Genomic DNA, 19,535 nt, shown 5'->3' on the forward strand with positions numbered 1-19,535 from the left:
GCATACCAGGCCCAGCAACGTGGAATGAATTGCCCACTGAACTTAGACACAAAGACAGAGTGATCACATTCAAGAGGTCTCTCAAAACTGACTTATTTCGACTGCAAGAACAAACTTAAAGACCTAATAATGTTTCCTACCTGAAATATTCTCAGCATTTTTTTAATGTTTTTCTAATTTCATGTTGTTTCTTTTTGTAATAATATTATTATGTTTCTTATATTATAGGTGTTGTCTAATGTTGTAAAGCGCTTAGAGCTTCTAAAGATCAGGCGCTATACAAAGTCCTCATTATTATTATTATTATTATTATTATTATTGTGCTAATGATATTCGGAATGTGTTAGTCCTGCAGATAGCCAGAACGGTTGATTCGGATTCCTTATTTGTCGCTTACACAACACACAAAAAATTACTCTTATCATGAATCAGCGCCAGTAAATTCTGTTATCTTCCAAGGCTATTGCATGTGAACCAGCAGTATCGATGGACTTTTTTAAAGCCAAATGGTGCATGTTTTACCAAAGAAAAAAGTAATTAGCGACACCTATCAGCAATAATCGGTTGCCTTGACCTTTAAAATAGAATTTACTGGCGCTGTAGTGTGATAGGCATGCAGGTTTCCAGACAAATTTGCCACGTGGCTTTGATCTACCGGCGTCTCTCTAGAGTCCTGGTTGAACGAAACTATTGTTTAAATAATGTTGATCAACGGGAGAGCCACTGCAGACGTCAAAAAGAAAAAAACAGAAGAAGAAATAAAAACACAACCAAAAAAAAAAGACCACGTAGATCCTGGTCTCATTGTGAAGATTCGTCTTGTCCAAGATTAAACAAGTCGTCAGTTACTATAACTTAAAACCTTTATCGTGCCAAACTATTTTAAAACAAAACTTAGAAGAAAAAAAAGTTGAGAATAGTTCCATATAACATATTAAAGTTTTATTAAAATTGTAATTCTCCAGTAGTGTGAACTTGCATGGTAGGAGCAATAGCTAAAACTGTGACAACTTCAGTCCAATGTAATTTGCTATTTCTACACAAGACAATAAGACCACAAACACACACACACACACACACATTTATAGAGATTAAATATCTTCAAAAAGCAGTTACAATTTAACTGCTCCATGGTACTCTTTAACATCGTTCTAGATGTCATCTCGAGTTCAAGTTGTCTGCAGATTCGTGTTCCATAAATACATTTTCAAGAAAGTGTGCAATTTTGCGGTTAACTTCTGCTTATTAAAGTTTTATTGTGGGGGATAAGGGAGTTGAAGAGAAGCGTTTGTAAAATGCTTCAAGGCATGGGAGATTCTTACATATCTTTATTGATAACATCTATTCTTGTGTTTCAAAAGTCTACGCGATATGCTTTGCAACATTTCATACCCAGGCTTAATCCCCGATGATGACATGTACAATAGTCATATATCACCCATCCATTGGGTTCTATCATTTCCTCGAGCTCTGCCTTCGCTGACATCAGTTGTCATTAACCAACGGGTTGCTAATACGGACAAAAATTAAGTCAGTTTCATCTTATAATTTAAACTTTATTTAAGCTTCAATAGTATGCTTTCCATCTAGCTCCTGTGCATGTCCCCCCCCCCCCATCTCTCTCTCATCGTGCCACCGAATAAGGAAACACGGCGAAAGAAGTTAAAATTATTCCGATAATTAACTAACATCAAATATATCGGATTGTTTTAAAAAGTCAATAGATATGCATAATAAGATACTGAAACACAATCTCGCCATTCTCCGTAATAACATGCGGAAATACTTCAGTATAAATTGCTCTAAATCAAAGCCGATAAGACAAGACAACCAACCGAGATAAATAGCTGCTACTTCATTGCTATCCGTTTCGTCAAACATTGATCATAGCATGATTAAAGGCAAACCGTTATTCCAAATCGAACTAAAACAAAAAGTACAAATGAATGTAAATGTATGCCTATAAATTTAAACATGTTCAGCACCAAAAAGTCTACAATTTATCTCGACTTATTTTCTTGACCAAGCGGCTGACTTTCCCAAACACTTAGGCAAATTGTTTCAATCGATCGAGATTTAAAGCTAATACAGGAAGTCCAGAGTGACCCAAATTGCCGCGGTGTTCGCTGGTGAAAACGGAAACGGGCGAATAAATCTTCTAAACACGATATGCATCAAACACTCAAACACTATTGTGTTATATCAGTTTAGTGATATTCTCTTTTTGATTTTCTTGTATAAAGCCAAGATATCCAAATCTTGGGAAATCTTCTGAGGACCACAACTCTGGTGTAATTTGGTCTGTCGGACGTAAGACACTGACTTGGAGTATTCTTGGGCAATTCTTGCTAAATCAATCGAGTCACGTGCACAGGATCGATGCTTCCGTTTACACACTGCGGTGGGTGGGGGCGTTCGAGGGGAAATGGCTCGAGCCTTTTGCGCTGGAATTATTTCTTTCCCGTCGAGAGAGTTTTCTGAATTTTTCTGTTCTTTGCCATCAATCATCTGAATTTGATCAGGACTGCTTTTATGAGTTTCATTTATAGCTATATGTCCCTCATGTTGACCAGGTTCAAGTTTTCTGACAATAATCTGTAACACTTTGTCTTTGGGTTTGTGAGCTGGACGTACGCGCGGAATGTGTGGCATATTAATGAAATCCCCTTGATCCACCTCTGCAGTCCAATTGGTCTTGTAATTCTCCTTTCGGGTCTCTTCTAGCGTTTGGAAACACTTCTGGTGAACCACTCTTTCCAGTCCACTCTGTGTTAAAATGCACCCTTCCAGGTCCGGCTTCGTCTCGCTCTTATCGAATTGTGTGAGCAATGGCCGCAAACTGCTGATATAGGCAGTATTAAACTTCAGATGTGGATTTTCATGCACAAATTTGTATTCCATTTCACGCTGCTCATTAGTCGCCTCCGGCTGCTGCTGGCTGGTAACTGACACGCTTGTACCCACAACACCGTGAATGGTGAACGCGTACCTGCAGACAGAAGAGAAAGTCACGAAATTTTCTCTTTGGGAATCTGCGTTTCCTTAAAGTTTCTAAGAAATAGTAACACCTATACGATTAGAAATATTAATACATATAGTAAAACTTAAGCGATTTTGCTAAAAGTTGCATCAAACTCGCGTTTTAGACGGTACATTTGTGAACGTTGCTAATGTAAGTAATAACGCGAACAATCAACGTCATGTATCACTCGGCCGTACCGTATTCTTAATCTTATATCTATAGTAATTTATATGCCTTAGTGTTATACTAAGGGCATTTAATTATGCCATATCTCTTAACATTCCATAGAAAATATGTCTGGGATAATACCAACACGACTTCATGAGGTACTGTAACCAATCCGACTCCAATAGTCTGAACGATTAATCATATTTATAGCGTTTAATCATGACCGAAAACAGATATATATATAACAGATATATATATATATATATATATATATATATATATATATATATATATATATATATATATATATATATATATATATATATATATATATATATATATATATATATATATATATATATATATATACATATACATACACGCATTTCATAGTCAGAGGTGAACCACTGATTTCCATTTTTTGATTGCTGTAGATTTCAGAGATTTTTTTGTCTGGCTGAAACCTCAAATCCTGCTCATCCACTGTTCCAAATCAATATCCATCTTAAAACTTAAGAGACAGAAAACAGTATACTTAAGTTACGCGTAGTGTGACTCGAAGCTGCTTCTGCATGGTTTTGTTCATTTATCTGACCTTTATTCACACTTTCATTCTAAATAGTCACCTTTTTTAACATTCATTTTATTGTCTATACACATTTCATATGATAAAGTTGTTATTATCACACCTACGAAAACTCACCAATGTGTTATCTGTAAAAATATCATAACATTTAGGAATTCTTGTCAGCACAATTATCGTGACAGTCGCCTCGTGTGTAAGACTAGAGAAACCGTTTTATCAACGACTCCTCCTACATAAGACTTTCGATCAATATCACAAATCTTGCTCCACACAAGTTTTAGGATTACCCTTAAATCCGCTAGTTTGATTACTGTGCAGTATATACTCGTATCTCACCCAATTCAAAAAATGCAATAATGATTACTTTCACATATATTACTTCTTATAAATATGATGTTCTTTTGTTACACACTATAACATATTTTTGTACCGCATGATGTATGGATATGTATCACGGTCAGGGGCATATATTACAAAATAAACACTGTTATCATATATATATATATATATATATATATATATATATATATATATATATATATATATATATATATATATATATATATATATATATATATATATATATATATATATATATATATATATATATATAAAAGCAACACCAACACATAGAATGTGTGACCGGTTTCGCTATATTACTTAATCAGACTGAGTTCAACTGAATTCAATATCATTGCCTATGTCATTATATATTCTGTTTCTAAGTGCTCAATGGCATAAACAAGATGACGTCATATCTTACATTTTTAACCTAATTGTCTTATTCTTTAACGAATAATTGACATGGAGATATGCATATACAGCACAGATTAATGATATTTTAATACATAAAAATACATAAAACTGGATCATAAAGATACATATATATTGATAACTATCTCTAAAATTTATGAATAGAGATAAACAGTTAAATTTATATTTTTATTATGTAAAATGCACATTTAAGAAAGATATAAAAAAAATTAAAAACATAAATCTTTAAAAAATCAACAACAAAAAAATGATATATTATATCTTCATATACTATTGACAAATGTTCAAAATTTAATCAGAACTCAAGTTATATAGTAAAATATTATGGTGTGCATAATACTTATAACCAAGTATTTTATAAAACAATAATCATAATGTAATAAAAATTAATTTTAAAATGCCTTTCTTTTGTAAAGAATTAGTTAGTTATTTTTATGACATTAGTTTATCCTTTCACTGGCTAAGTTATTCTGTAAATTAGAAGAATATAAAAATATTCTTAACTAATTGTAAAAAGGGGACATAATTCGATTTTTTATAATTATTTTTATATTCCTTTTAATTATGTGCTCTTTCTACAATTAGTTACGAATATTTTTATATTATTCTAATTTACAGAATATATATATATGGTTTATGGCCTCTGGACTTATGAAAGATGGTATAAGTCAAGTCAAACCGACCTAGGGAAGAGAGAGAGAGAGAGAGAGAGAGAGAGAGAGAGAGAGAGAGAGAGAGAGAGAGAGAGAGGGAGAGAGAGAGAGATGTTATATGTTGTAATGTAAAGCAGAAACATGATTTTGGCCAAGTGTAAAAACATTAAAAAATTTGTTGGTTTGTTATTTCGCTTAGTTTCTGTTCCAGACTAATTTCCATGCGCCGGTACATGAATGACTGAGCTATCGCTGTGTTCAAGAACCCAAAGATGTGTTTTGTAGTACTCTACTTTCTTCTTTAAAACATCTTTCATGTTTAAATCATAAGTGTGTTTTATATTGATTTAATGAATGTCAAGAAAAATTGAAACTAAAAAATGAAAACAATCAACTTATCAATATGCAAAGGTGATTGTGAATAGCCACAAAAGGCACAGAACTACATTTTGTAGCGGACACACTCGGCAGGGATGTGAGGAGTTCATTCGCTTGTCAATACACAATTGTCCGTAGTCAGTCTCAACTTCAGTACCAATAATATACCACTCTTTGTATGAACTTTCAATTAAAAGGAGAGTCGGCAAGCCTCGTTTTCTATTAATTGAAAATGTATACATCTCGTGGTATATCATTGATTTACCGTATATATATATATATATATATATATATATATATATATATATATATATATATATATATATATATATATATATATATATATATATATATATATATATATATATATATATATATTGCAATATTGGTAGGTAGTTATAGAACATGGTCTCTCACCTTTCATATCCGTTATACAGGATGCGAAAGCTCCTTAAGTCATGTTCATGGTCTTGTGGGTCATGTAGCAAGATGTCGGTCCACCGTGGTCGGACTTTAGGCTCTCTTCTTTCTATATATGGCAGGATGAAACTATTACGGTCTCTATTCATTTCAAGAAAGAAACTCTTATGTCACTGTTGATTCCGGTTATGATGTAAGAATATGTGTCTTTGGAGGCGCTCACCGGTCATTTAATACTTTTGAGAGAGTGACGTATGTAAGGTAAAGTTGTTTGCATTTAAAACATGCAAATTGACAGAATGTTAACATACCTCTATGCTACTTTAATGTAATGTGGCTGACATTTATTTGGATAGTGTACGTTTGAAATTGTACATGATCTAAGCACACTGCTAACTTAAATGGTTGCTCCCTTCTGCTCAAAAAATCAGCCTGAATTAGTCTGAAATAATTATCCGTAGCAGCTATTAAAATAGGGAAAATGAATTTCGGCAGACTAGACAATACAACTTCTGAAAGTGCAATGAATGAGTTACCAAATGTATAAACTATAAAAAAAAGTTATCGGCTCTTTTCTATATAATTTACCAAAGTGCTCGTTAATATTTTCGGATCAAATCACTGTTCTGGGACTATCGTACATTCGTTCGAAGACATTAGGTTATATCATTGTGATACATCTAGACTGTAATCATATCAGCACTGCTCTAGGTTATTGGCATATGCAAAATTGGAATTCGTTCGGAACGCAACTGGAATATATTAGGAATAGAATGCTCTATATTTTTGGACTCGTGATAAAACTTTTAGGGCTATTTGAGATTTAATTGTTATTGTAATATACTTAATATGTTTTAGAAATGACCATTACGAACATACACATCGCGCTGTCAAATAAATTATTTGGCAACATCCTTAGAATCAGTAATCAACTTAACAAGAACGATTTGATTTAAATCTATGACATAAAACAAAGACCTTTTATGCTCAAGACGATCGATCGTTTGACATAAAATAATATAGTCAATGCATTTCCATGTTCGTAAAAGTGGTCTGCAATCAGATTGCGCCCGTTTTCCCGTTTTTGAAGATTGTAGTGTTGTTGACACGTTTCAAGGTTTGAAAGGAGAGCACTTTGATATGAAACAAAAATATTTCATCTCATCAGGGACACCAGGACATAGTCTTTTAATATCACATAAATTAACGTGAAAGCATCAACATCCACTCTCACGCAGTAGATTACTAGTTTTGATTTGTCACGTGTTCATTTTATGGCAGTCAAGCTCTGTTGATAGACGTGGAAAGCCCTACGTAATTCTAAGTTTAGCTGTCTAAAATGCGATTTTCAGCCTTATTGGATTGAAAATGACCAAATTTTAAAAAATTTAGAATTTCGAATGAAACAGAGAAAATGAAAGCAAAGTTAATGTTTTGAAAATGTATATAGTAGGGCCTCTTTAATGTGTATCCAGTAGTCACAAGAGTCAAAGCTTAATGTTCTGATATTCTGGCAAAGGCTATTAAGCAAATGCTACTGGAGAATTTCACAGGACCTGAGATGGATTGGACACAACCACTCAAAAGAACCATGCAATGCAAATTGTTGCATCTGGAGCCATTGTGCCTATTTGGCGATAAATTGCCAACTAATATTAAGTCAGACACATGCTTAATATAAGGATTATTACACATAAAGTCTGAAGTGGGGCATCTGCTGCATTGACTGATGGGACTAGTTCTCTTGGGTTCTACGTAAGACACTAAGGAAAAGTAACAGTATGGGAAAAAACGTGAAAGTAGAAAGCGTTCTCCAGGAAAGAACTGGGTAAAAGTTAAGAAGAAAAAAAGACTTGACAAACTTCAAAGATTTATAAGATAATGTTGCTGATGTCAAAAGGATAATTGTGTAGGCTCTAGAATGCACAATATTTTAAAGCTGAATAACATTAAAATATATAGTTTTCGGATGTTATGTTGTATCAGCGAGAAAATCATGTGTGCGATTAATCAGCTTGTCATTCATATGTCACAAGTCTTATTACGATGGATTGAACATTTTGGGCTGATTCGAGAACTAAACGTTTGATAAAAGTGATAAAAGTGATACAATTATTTTCCAGTTTTGATTAAGGTTCGTCAGTATAGCCTAATAGGTTACCCGATTTTATGAAACAGAACAGAACGTGTATAAAGTACTTTAGGCCTCCGGCCCATAATACATGATAATAAAACAGTATGATACACAGTACGCTATAAACAATATAGTAACATACACTTGTTTAGGTGTTTATATTGTAACTTTTTTTAACAGTTTTCTTCTCCTAGTTTAAACGCAAAATAAAAGAAAATTGAAACGTTTTAACACAGTCTATGTTCTGAGTGGACCTTAAATTTAGAAATGTATCTACTGAACTGCTGATATAATACAGCCAGTCGAGATACCCGATTTTACCAAAATATGAGAATAACAGCTTGTTATTAGTTCAAAAATAACAGCACAATTGTCTGATTGTAATTTTTACTTAAATTAATATTTTACTTTGTATATAACAACTGTTTGAGCATATGATGTAACAGAGAGCAAATTATTTTCTGAGCTATAGAACCAGCCTATGTGTATTAATCTATTAAATACCGTATCGCAAAAAATGAACGTTACTGACTGGCTAAAAATAAATGCCGGGGGAAAGATTTAAAGTAATTTTCCTGAAGATGTCTTTGCACGGGTAAGCTGTTGTATTAGTAGGTTTCAGCCAAAAACCAGTCTGATTTCTTAAGAGTCGCAACAAATTTACTACTGGATGTAATTGGTGAGAACTCACCGACAGTGTGTGTGTGTGTGTGTGTGTGTGTGTGTGTGTGTGTGTGTGTGTGTGATTTGGATTTTTAACGTAGCTTTAACAATTTTAAGTCATATAGTTAAGATATCTGCAGTGTGGCAGTTTATAGTGATGTCTAGCACTGGGGCATCATGCCACAGACATGTAGCATGATGTCCCATCCAGTCACATTATCCTGACACCAGACCGATCAGTCCTAACACTGACCTCTTAATGCTGAGCTCCATGCACTCACCGGACAGGATTTTATAGTGATAACATATAAGTGATTTTAAAAAATCGCTTAACATATAAATTTCGTCATTGCATAGATCACTCATAAGATGTAAGAGTGATTTACCAATCTCACCAGAAAAGTATCGTAATTTCGCCAAATATTAAGGTTACGATCCATGAAAGTAGTTGCCTGCCCTGTACACCCAGTGAAAAAGGACCCGGATAAAATAGGTGCAAGGCCTTTTTCACCTATTTTATCAGAATGTTCGACTGAATTTGGTTGCAACTGTAGGAATAAATTATCTTTTGTTCATGGTTTGGACGTTTGTACTTACAGCAGCAAGTATAGAAGTACGTTGGATTTTACTTTTTGTATCCAAGAATCGTCTTCTAAAGTACTGAATAATGTTTTCTTAGCAGCGCAATAAATAGTGTAATACATATCCCCCAACTTTGCCTGTAGTAAACTCGGGCACATAATGCATGACTAAAAATATTTGCTTTCAAAAGTAGGTTTAGATAATTGAAATTTTTAAAAGTTAGGGATGGAAAATTGTATTGTATAACTAAAGGTGTTTTAAAGGTATTTTTCGCTTGTTTTTTATTTTTATTTAAAAAAGTACATTTTCCCTATATTATCAAACCAAATAAACCTATCCAGACAAAACCAGATCAATAAAAGAAGTTGTGTAATTTTTCTATAATTGCCATTCATTTTCTCAAATGTTTCAATGATTGTATTACCTCTTTCTCTCTCTCTCTTCCTTTCGTTGTGCAAATTTCTTATATATATTTCTTTATCGACTTGAAGCGATTGTAACAAATCCTGATTACTTCCCTTTGTCAAAGTATGTTGCATGGTGCGTTTAAGCCAATTTAGCGTAAAGCGTGTGTTTTAAATCTAGATAGGAACCAAACTACTTCTATACTTCTTTTCAGAGAAAAAAATTAATTCATTTGTGGAATATGTAATAAAACTGTCATATCAGCAAGCTCCCAAATAAAAATAAATGTATCGATATCTTCAAAAATTACGTGTCAGCTATGTTTTTGCAGGTACTTTCAAGAAAAGTGCGGTTAACTATCAATAATTCTTATGAAAGTAAAATTTAATTTAAGGTCACAGGCAACTAATTATTCTACGACCATCTATGTGAGGTTGTATATTTAATACAGTACAGATAGTGAGTGCACGGACAAACGGACAACGTGGGAGTCGTGGAACGAATCGTATCGTCATACCAAAGAGTTTACGTTCCACTGTTTTGTTTGAGTGTATAGTCAAACTCCGATTTTGTAGGGTTAAATTCAGTTCTATTTAATAAATATTTTTAAATGAACCCTATATGTTTAGCAACATTAATGTACTAAATAAATTCCAACCTTTAAATAACAAATAAGTAAATTCGTTCATCGGCGTATACCAAAGATTCAGTCTGGGTTTGCACTCAATTTGATGAGTTTGTGAATTGAAAGAGCAATTCCGTTTCCGGACAATACCTTGCGCCATTTCTTACTTAGAAGCTTTTCGGTCTCAACAGATTTCTAAACTTCAGTGTCGTTCCTAATTTAGATTATGTTACGATAAATATACGAAATAAACATTTTAAATAAAACTGTAAATAAACAGTACTTATATAAACGATGCAATGTATCGTGGTTTGCTGTGTAACTCATAAACTACTTAAATTTACCACAAATAATATTGAAAGATTCTGTACAATAATATATGTTGTACTTTTGATCAAGTTTTGGATATGATTGTCAATATTCTACAATAAAAATCTCAGTCTTTATGTCAATTTCTTGACATTTTATAAAAGATAAATGTAATGCACTTTCGATTGAGAAATAACAAAGAACATATGAATCAGTAAATAAAGACTGAAAAATATGTTTGGGACACGAAACTGCGTAAGTCCTTTTAAGAACCATGCAAGGCTGCCATATGGCACAGTGCAGCTTACAACAAGTCAGGGATTGAAAAATCGTTTGGTTCTCTTTCAGGAACAGGCATGGGTAGCAAATTGGATCAGATTCATTTCGAAACGGTAACAAGCCGTTTCGAAATCCTCCCCCCCCCCCCCCAACATAAAAGCAAGGATTGATTTATATAATGTATACCTTTTCTTAAAGTGTTTGTGCATGAGAAAATGAGAGTTACCTTTGTCTGTCGCCGTTCTAGTTTTATCTTCGACGCTTTCTCGCACAATCAACAATCTTGGCTTTTGCCTGAAAATATGAAAATATTGAAACCAAATTTATTAAGATGAACAAATTTAAAAGAATGTAATCACGTAACATATGACTTTGCAACAATACGTAAAAAGTCATTACGTAGAAATCTCTTCCTCGAGAAAGTATGCCAAACATATATATCACAATCCTGAATAAAAACATAGGAAGATGCAGTACAGAAAATCGTAAGTTCATGTTTTGACATCAAACACTTTACCATTTTGTATAGTATGCCATCATCAATTATGAATTCCCTTTTCAGCTGTTTGAAACTTGTTTGCTTTTGTTTTAAAACGCAAGCTCACATAAAGTCATAAGGTTGCTAAGACAATCGTCTTGTTAAAGACGTCACTCTTTTATTATTAACGTCACTTCAAAACTGGAGCATAATTTTGCCTTCCCTGATGGTGTCTGTCCACAGTTTGATAGTCTTGTAGTTAGAAGAGCAAATGTAGCGACGGGAACAAAAGATCTACTGTAGGGAGACAATACAATATGTAACGACCGCTCTGGTGGCCTATTGGTTAGAGCGTCCGCCTCGGATGCGGGAGGTCGTGGGTTCGATCCCCGGCCGAGTCATACCAAAGACTTACAAAAATGGTACTAACAGCTGCCTCGCTTGGCGCTCAGCATTAAGAGGTTAGAGTTAGGAATGGTCGGCCAGGTGTCAGGATAATGTGACTGGCTGGGACATCATGCTACATGTCTGCAGCATGATGCCCCAGTGCTAGACATCACTATAAACTGCCATATTGCAGACATCGTAGCGATATGACTGAAATTTGTTTAAAGCTACGTTAAAAATCCAAATCACTTCACATCACATTATGTAACACAAGTTTTGTTTCCTGGGTAGTAAGTGTTATTTCGTAATTGCTTATGCCTAAAAAGTATAGCAAATCCCTATTCCCCACAAACTTGACTTTTATGGCCAGGACAGTGACAGTTTGAAATTTACCTATTTCCAATGAGAAAACGGGCGAATTTGTGTCTTTTCAATCACATAAAGTCAGAAATAAATAACATATGAATAAAACTTAACATGTATTTTTAATAAAGTAATACTAAAATGATCACAAAAGATTTCGAAGTTAGTAGTTTTTCAAGCTTTACGATTATACTGTAAATCACTTTCACGAATCAGCCCCCAAATATAGTCTCCCATCATGTTCTCGTTATACTGTCCTTAATTAGCGGCGATCAAAGTCTTGAAGGTACTTGAAGACTCCCGACTCCTTATCTAAAGCTCTGACAAATTGTTTCATAAGGCTCAGTTTGATGTGCAGTGATGGCACCAGCACCTTCAGGGGGTCCACCAGTGTCTCCCGCTTGACTTTGCTCCTCTCCACAGAGAACTCCGTCCGTTGTGGCCAGTCCCGCCTGTGGTAATGCGCTTTGATGTTCCTGCTGTCCCAAAGGCAAATATAGCAGGGACACTTGGTAAAACCGCCTTGTTTAAGTCTCCAATGACCTTTGATTATACTTAAAGGCGTCCAGCAAGTTCTTGATGCTGTTGTAATCCTATTTGAGGTGTACCGAGTGAGCCAGGGGAAGAGACGTGTAATTGTTAATATTATGGAGCAGCATGGCATTGAGGCTGGTGGAAGAGTTGTCAGTGAAGAGGATCCACCCATTCTGGTTACAGGCGATATTCAATTGCCTCAAAAACAGACGGGTCACATTGTGGCAGAAGCAAAGCCCATCTTGACGGGTGAAGAAGCTGAAAAAGTTTGGTGACGCTTCCTCTGATCTGCGACTTGCACGCTTTCTTCCAATAAGTTCCATTGCTTAAGCTTAGACCCTAAAAGCTCTGCATTGGATTTTGTGAGACCAAGATCTCTGATAAAGTCGTTGATGTCTTTTTGGTTGGGTTAGTATGGGTTTCTCTCCTCAGCTCCACCTCTAAAATTGTCATCTGTATCTACAACGTCTGACTTGCTGCTCTCTTCTAAAGACGGCTGCTCTCTCTCTCCGGAGGAGTGGGAACGGGGAGCTCAGGGCAGTGTGGCACCTTGGCGAAGGATGAAAGAAGGTCCGGATACGTGATAGCAGGTGTATTCTTGCCAGTCCGATGTTTGGAATGCTCCAACATGCAGAAGTAGCAGTAGCTTGAGTGGTCAGTGGGTTCTCGCCAGATTCTTGGGATAGCGAACTTCATTGCTCTCTTTTCCCATCTGTACCATCTCATAAAAATCAATAACACTGAAAATGATAAAACATTTTAAAATTAAAAACTTTTACAGATTTAAACATTTTTAAAAAATTATAACAAAATTTCGAGCATCACCTGTCCATCTTACCTTCCAGATTATTTTTTTGTTTGCAGTGCTCGCAGGTGAAATGAGGTGCCCATGGTTTGTCTTGATCCCCGACAGGCATGCCATAATATGCGTTGTAGGCCTCACACATCTTAGCAGATGCTTCCGTGGAGTACTTTTTTGCTCTTTTATCCACTTAGGCAGCTGGAACTAAACTGAAATGGTGGGCCTAATGCCCCTGTATTTATACCGCTATTTATATTACTGGAAAGTTCTAGAATGTTCTAGAATTTACTCCAATTTTGCTCAGCACTGAATATATCTGGAAAGTTCTGGAACATAGGTAAATTTCAAAATATCACTGCCCTGGTCACAAAAGCAAAGTTTGTGGGGAATAATAGCCATTCTCTATGCTTTTCAGGCGTAAGCAAATAGGAAATAACACTTTCTACCCAGGAACAAACAACAACAAAATTGTTACACGGTGTTATCTGTTGTGGGTATATGGGACAGATAAAGAAAGTTTAAATTTCACATTGGAGCATACACGAACAAGAATAGATGTCTTAGGTTCATTCGATATAAATGAGGAGGCAGTCTGCTACAATCGTATCTCAGTTTGATTAAAATAGTATAAATTTTTTATGACATCGAGTAAAATACTGGGGTGACATTTCAACATTAGCTCGAATATTTTTTAAACATTTCGAAGGACGGGGACTTCAACATTCAATTGCATGAAAGATGTGTCATTTTATGTCAGTCATGAAGAGAGCAATTTAATACTTTTATACAAGATGAAGATCGGTTTCCAATACATTTGGTGGAGTCATATTGACTATAATGCGGATACTTTCTGCAAATTTCTTCTCGATTTTTAATATTACTTCTCATTTGTTTAAAAGTAAAAATATTATTTCCCAACCTAAATTGGAAAGTTTATCAAATCTGACCCCTTCGAGTTGAACTTTTTCAAGTCTGTATGATTCACGATCACAAAGATTATTGCACACTTTGTACGGATGTTCAAGCACTGAATTCCTAAACCTGTTGTTTAAAGCCGAACTTCATAAAGTATAGGTAAACTTTCGAAGCATAACCTGCTTACTTGTATATGCTAATAAGATTATATCTATATCTATATCTATCTATCTATATATATCTATATATATATATATATATATATATATATATATATATATATATATATATATATATATATATATATATATATATATATATATATATATATATATATATATATATATATATATATATATATATATATATATATAGTCCGTTCACAATTAGATTATAAAGTTGTTTCAAGATCTTTGTGGTGATCACCTAAGCTGATCAGTTGACTTCGTTCATCGTCTAATTAGAACTTAATACATTTTTAAGGAAAGAAAAACAATATGCATCCAATTTTTACGAAAGCATGTCCTAAAATGCAACTTGACGTCCAGTGTTGCAGTTGACCCTTATTAATTCTTTCTTGTATGTGCAGTACTGAGCAACATCTGTATAAAACATTAGTCATCAGCAAATAACGTGTGAGACTGGTACATTTTAATTGTACGTCACTATTAAATGTGAAAAACAGGAAAGACCCCAAATCTGAACTCCGATGAATACCAATATCTATAAGATAGTCAATGATCAAGTTGAGTACTGTACGTTTGTTGCCATAGAAAGAATCAAGATCTCATGCCAGACTCATTCAAATGTGTTGGAAATACTACAGAAACATTACATGCCGCGTCTTTGGTATATTGAGATTTCGAGATTTTATTAGATTGAATTTCGCATGAGTTTATGTAATGTAACTTGATTGGAATGGGAACGCAAATATTTAGGCAAGAATGTTATGAAAATAAAAATGAATCAAGTGTTAAAAATGTTTCAGGGTCACTGAATATTAGAAATTAAAGCAGCGAATAATACTGGGGGGGGGGGTAAATATTGACATAGCAAACAACCATATTAACTTGCATTTAATTTTTGGAAATGTATTTTTAAATATGTTAAGAAAATTTAATTGATCCTTTAATGTTATTACAAGTATTTTAATATTATTGCAGAACATCCATATTAAATCACTGATCTGAGTAGGAATAAACTCATGATCATATAGACGATACGTCTTGTGTTTGAAAAAGTACATGGGGCTTGTTTAATCTAATTGAATAACATGGTTTGGGTACGGGTACTTTATACAAAGGATTGGAACAATGACAAATTTCGGTTTTCCAGTAAACAGCTGGAAAGTGTGCGTGTGTTTGTGTGTGCGTGTGCTTGTGTGTGCGTGCGTGCGTGCGTGTGTTTGTGTATGCGTGTTTTGACAAATATAAATTCAATATAGGCCTTGTTCAGTATATTATTAAATGAAAGTGTATCTCTGTATTGATACAATGTATAAAGTGGTCCATACAAATTGAAACAACCAACGTAGGTTTCCAATAGTCATGACATGAACATTTTTAAGTGTATTGATAAAATGTACAAAATAGCTCTTAAGGTCTGGTTGTAGAGTGCGTATGAAACAAGTTCCTTGTCTTAAGTATCAGTAAAAATTCATGTACGGGAGGGACTTTGAAGTTTCCTCCTGAGCAGTTATGTATTTTAACTTTCATGAAACGTATCTATGTTACACATGATAGTCTTCAGATCCATCCTTGATGAAAGCAATGGGATATATTTATATACGGCACGCTGGACTTTTATAAACTATAAGTCAGACGCAAATGCCTCACACCCCCGAGAACGCTATAATATAGCTGTAACTCTGCCAGTCTTTGTTTTTGTGTGTGTTTGTCCTTTAAAGCTGATATCACCTTTGATACAAGCTTAAACGGAATGTTCATCTCTATATGTTTTGCATGGCAAGATATAAAGTTGAGATAGTTACCTGCAACATTTTGATTACTATAAGTATCAGTGGAACTAAGGGTTTCATATATTTTAACAAGTATATCCTGGAAATGACTATATATTTCACTCTTTACTTTTTATAAATATCATAGCTCAATGTGAGTTATTAAGTTCTTGGAAGAAACGTTTCTAAAGAAAGAAAGATAGTTAAAATAATTATTTTACTGAGAATACATATCCTACTCCAAAGATCTTTTATTTATTTTACGAAGGTTGGTTAAAAGACTAACGGATGAAAACGGCTGATTGTGTGTTTTTGCATTGGTTCGGTTTCTTTGCTTATTGCTTCCATAGACTTCATGCCAAATCTATCAGGTATCTACATTTCTCAAAACATGCATGTATTTGCAAACTATGTAAATTATAAAATGAAAACCTTGTTTTATATACTTGGGGTTTCTGTGGCTGGTTTAGATCATTTTTAATTGTAGGGTTAAACTTTTAAAGTTTTAGATGTAACTTGTGCCAGAATCTAATCATAAATAAACTATATACAGGAACGATCGCATTGCCAATCCAACAATTTTTAAACGCTAGGAAAGTTGTGATATATGCATTTTTTTCAGACGATCACTATCTCTTTCATCGGAATGATCCTTTGGGGTTTTCTTCTCTTGGGTTGTACGTCTGTTTAAAGTTTGGCCTTTTGATATCACACACACACACACACACACACACACACACACACACACACACTTTCCTTAATTACCATATACACACCTGCTCTACATTTCTATTTCCCAATAAGTTAAAAAAAAAAGTCGATGGTCTAAAATTAAAGTACCGACAGACGATGATTCGAGTATTACTCCCATCGGAAATAGGGAATCAACCAACCGAAATAAAATGGGCGCACTACATATATTATGAAGTTCTGAGAGGGTTGAGGATGTAAGGTGAAGTTGTTTACATTTGCAACATACACAACAGAGAGAATGTTGTTATATAATGTGGCTTTAATTTCTTTGGATATTATACTTGTGGATATAGTACATGATCTAAGCACACAGCTAACTAAAGCGACTGCTCAAAAATCAGTTGTTTGTTTTTACAATTTACCTTTGATGTCCAGGAAGTGAAAATGGCCCAAGTGGAGCTAGCAGTTTTTTTAGATGTGCACATCTGAGGTAAGGCCGTATTTTTTATAACCCATGTTACACCCATCAATCATATACCAAAATAAAGGGAATTAAAGGTTTCTTGAACAATACCTAAGATATGAAATATATGCAAGACAAAATAAGAAACTTATGCGCCACCTTAAACATTAAGCCTAATGGAAGAAAAAATATTTATCAAAAGACACACAAAAATCCAAATAGTTCAAAACGCCACAGAATTAAGACAATAACTTTCAAAATATCGCACAAGTAAAATTTTAATGTTTTCTCTCTTTAGCAAAATAGTAGAATATAGTAGTAGTTTCTATCTCACTAGATACCACAAATACTATGTTACCATTGCATTGTCAATAAATAAAATGCACATACCTATGTGCTGTTAAAAACACATCTGTATTCTTTATTTATTTACTGAGTTGTATATTAATTTAAATTTCCTATCATGCATTTGACTTTGTAAACATTTCGATATTGTGACATCTTACATAACTTTACCGTATGTATATTGTAATAAAACCCTCCACAAACAAAAGGAGTAACAACACATTGCAATGTACAATAGATATTACGGCGTACAATATGTATTTCACGTGACGTCGTGAACAAAAGCGTGACGACATGGAGATAAATGTGTCTGTCAAAGTGATGACACAATGGGTAGAAGAAAAACATGTTTCTCCTCAAGTACAACATAATATTCGGAACGAAAAGTAAGTTTCATTAGACAAAAATGATTTAAAGCCACTTTTATTTAAGTTATATATTCATGAATCAACTTTATGATGATGTGATTAATAAACCCTGAAATTTGTATAAATTTGTATGTATTGTTGACGTTGATCTTTTTTGTCATTGATGTAGTAGTAGCAGTAATAGTAGTAGTAATAGTTGTTGTTGTTGTTGTTGTTGTCGGTTTAACGTCGTCTGTCAGCACATTATAAGTCATACATAGCGGCCAGCATAACCGGTGGAGGAAGTATCCGCGAAAACTAGTAGCAGTAGTAGTAGTATCGTATCAACTATTTGTACGATTCTTTGTTGAATGTATTTGAAACTTTGACCCAGAAAGCTGCATTGCAATGCATGGTTACTAGACAAATTGGATGGTTCAATTTATATGTCAGATATGATTCGAAAATATCTAAGTATATATATATATATATATATATATATATATATATATATATATATATATATATATATATATATATATATATATATATATATATATATATATATATATATATATATATATATATATATATATATATATATATATATATATATATATATATATATATATATATATATATATATATAACACCCCGTATTTTATATCAATCATCCTAGAAAGAGTACGTTAGACTCGTTCTACTAACGCATTACAAAACGTTGGGTATATTGTAGGCGAATAAATATATGCGTCCGTCTGTCCGTATCTATATTGCTTTCTAAAGCACGAGGTCAAAATTCATCAGGATTTGTACATACATCGATGATGTGAGAACGATCTATGAGAACTGTATGATTTCGGGGCATCTCCCCTGAGATCACTGAAAGGGGTTCAAAGTTGAAAGAATTAAAAAATGTTAATTCCATTGACATTGTAATAAAATTGACATTGTAATAAAATTGATTTACTAAACCTATATGACAGGAAAACTAATCCATGATCAGCAGATTGGGATTACGACTCCTTGACACCAGTTCAGTTCATGGAGGGGCGAGGTAAAGGAGGGTTATATGCAATAAAAAGGGCGTAGGGTTTGCCATGTCAAGCCAAGGACGTGCCTCTAGTAATCAATTTCGTAATAAATATATTAACAAGGTGAGGAATCTTAATTCAAAGGAAAAACATCAATTAAATCTTGATAAATAGTCTAAATGTGCTGTTTGGAAGTTATTGCTATAAACTAAATCCAAT

At 33.8% G+C, this 19,535-nt stretch overlaps 1 protein-coding gene across 1 annotated transcript; it reads right to left on the reverse strand.

Moving 5' to 3' along the window:
* Positions 1–920: 920 nt before the first annotated feature.
* Positions 921–12,297, reverse strand: LOC149803369 (uncharacterized). The gene is made up of 4 exons (XM_089953080.1): positions 11,516–12,297; positions 11,225–11,292; positions 5,999–6,110; positions 921–2,989 (listed from the first exon to the last, which is right to left on the reverse strand). Exons 1-4 carry the CDS (start codon positions 11,536–11,538, stop codon positions 2,203–2,205), a joined length of 990 nt encoding a protein of 329 aa, XP_089809206.1. The 5' UTR covers positions 11,539–12,297; the 3' UTR covers positions 921–2,202.
* Positions 12,298–19,535: the final 7,238 nt, after the last annotated feature.

This window comes from Sinohyriopsis cumingii, chromosome 3 (assembly GCF_028554795.1).
Source record: "Sinohyriopsis cumingii isolate HCF-2022 chromosome 3, ASM2855479v2, whole genome shotgun sequence".
Taxonomy (NCBI): domain Eukaryota; kingdom Metazoa; phylum Mollusca; class Bivalvia; order Unionida; family Unionidae; genus Sinohyriopsis; species Sinohyriopsis cumingii.

What these genes read in the sequence shown, in the direction of transcription:
- LOC149803369 (XM_089953080.1), bottom strand. Translation starts at nt 11,538, where the DNA reads ATGATGGCATACTATACAAAATG. An exon ending in ATGGCATACTATACAAAATG is followed by an intron (nt 11,293 to 11,515) that starts GTAAAGTGTTTG and finishes TCATATTTTCAG; the next exon opens with GCAAAAGCCAAGATTGTTGA. An exon ending in CTGTATAACGGATATGAAAG is followed by an intron (nt 2,990 to 5,998) that starts GTGAGAGACCAT and finishes TTCTGTCTGCAG; the next exon opens with GTACGCGTTCACCATTCACG.